The sequence below is a fragment of the Pteropus alecto genome, unplaced genomic scaffold, assembly GCF_000325575.1.
Source record: "Pteropus alecto unplaced genomic scaffold, ASM32557v1 scaffold45, whole genome shotgun sequence".
Classification (NCBI taxonomy): Eukaryota; Metazoa; Chordata; class Mammalia; order Chiroptera; family Pteropodidae; genus Pteropus; species Pteropus alecto.
In genome coordinates, this window is record NW_006442491.1 from 37,647,772 (window position 1) to 37,649,370 (window position 1,599).

General features: G+C 62.4%; 1 protein-coding gene across 5 annotated transcripts in view; it reads left to right on the forward strand.

Moving 5' to 3' along the window:
* Window positions 1–426: 426 nt before the first annotated feature.
* LOC102889519 (aminopeptidase like 1) overlaps window positions 427–1,599 on the forward strand; it is a 53,527-nt gene continuing 52,354 nt past the window's right edge. Inside the window, exon 1 of one of the 5 annotated variants that reach the window (XM_025039690.1) lies at window positions 427–1,366. In XM_025039690.1, coding sequence (XP_024895458.1) covers window positions 1,235–1,366 — 132 coding nt within the window. In that variant the 5' untranslated portion in view covers window positions 427–1,234. The remainder of the gene's footprint in view (window positions 1,367–1,599) is intronic. The other 4 variants (XM_006921943.3, XM_006921944.3, XM_006921945.3 and 1 more) reach the window with 4 other exon arrangements.

Below are 1,599 nucleotides of genomic sequence, written 5' to 3' on the forward strand. Positions count from 1 at the left end.
CTTTTTTTAGAAAAAAAAAAAAAAGCGAGCGCGAGCCGCCGCCTGCAGTGGAGCGTGCCCGGCCTCCAGAGGCAGTCGTCTCCAACTTTTCCTCTCCCGCCCCGAGTCCGCGCGCCTCCAACTTCGGCCCTGCCGGAGCCCAGATTTGCCTGCCGCTCTCCTCCACTCTAATGTGCGCGCCCAGGCCCCTGGCAGCCGTTTGCAGCTCGGGGGCCACGCTCCCGAGGCTCAGGCCTGAGCGCTCGCCGGTTCCCAGGGCCGGGGCCCAGTTGTGGAAGGGTGAACCCCGGCGCCCAGAGAGCACCCCGGGAGAGGGCGGAGCGCTCCCGTGCCCCGGGGCAGGGCGGCAGGGAGCTCCCGCGCCCGGAACGTTGCGAGCAAGGCTTGCTAACGTCGCAGGGGGGCACCCGCGAGAGACGGACAGGAAGAGGGCCAGGGGGGACGCCAGAACCCGGGACCACAGTACGGAAACGGCCCGGGCCGAGCTGCAGTCAGATCCGGGGATGGAGGGAGCCGGAGAAGAGGCGTGAGGAGGCCGAGAAGGCAGGCCCTGCTGCCCTGCTGGAGGCCGGCAGCCTGCTGTGGCAGTGGACGAGCAGGCTGCCCAGAAAGGGACAGGGGTCAGGAGGTCGGGCCAGGGCCTTAGCAGGCTCAGACGAGGCCCAAGAAGGGAGCACCAGGCACCCTGGAGTTCAGGGCCCAAGCCTGGCTCGGGCTGTCCAAAGGGGGCCTAGGCCAGGCCCCTAGTGGGGAAACTGAGTCAAAGCCCGGCCTCACGGTTCTGCCCAGACGCGTGTGAGCCAAGTTAGGAGTAGGGGGCCAAGACCCTTGAGGGTCTCCGAGACTAAGGCGGGTAGGGGGCTTCAGGGCCTCCCAGTCCAGAGCTGGATTGGAGAGTTAGACGCTTGTAGATCGGAGGTTGGATTGGGGTGGGGTCTCTGGGACGTTGGCTAGCTAGGCAAGGATTGGGGGGATTTAAGTGCTTAGAGATCGAAGGCAGGTCTTGGGTAGGGGGAGTCAGACAATTGGAAAGCCTAGGTGGTTATTTGAGGAGGGGTCTTTGCGCTTGGCAAAGCGCAAAGCTGCGCCTGTTCGGCTCGAGGTCCGAGGCCTCGTCAGGAGAAGCTTCTGTGAAGGGTGGGCCGCCTAGGCCAGGCCAAGAGAAAGAAAGTGAACAAATCTGGACTATAAGTGGGCGGGGGGCCCCTGAGAGGGGGGTCACAAAGGGTGAGACATGGCCACCAGGCGTTTAACCGACGCTTTCTTGTTGTTGCGGAATAATTCCATCCAAAACCGGCAGCTGTTAGCCGAGCAAGTGAGTAGTCACACCACCTCCAGCCCTCTGCATTCACGTAGCATTGCTGCGGTGAGTCTCCCGGCGGCCTCTCCGACACACGCACCGTGTGCACTGCGGCTCTGCCTGTCTGTCTGTCTCTGTCTGTCTCTCTGTTTTAAAAAAAAAAAAAAAAAGGTTCATAATAGGGAAACGCAAGGTCTCTTGGCCAGGGTCCTGAGGCATCTATAACCCTAGATGGGGGAAAGATGAGGCCCCTGCTCCATCTCTGCCTTGCTCTCTCCACTTCCGCAACCCTCCCAGAG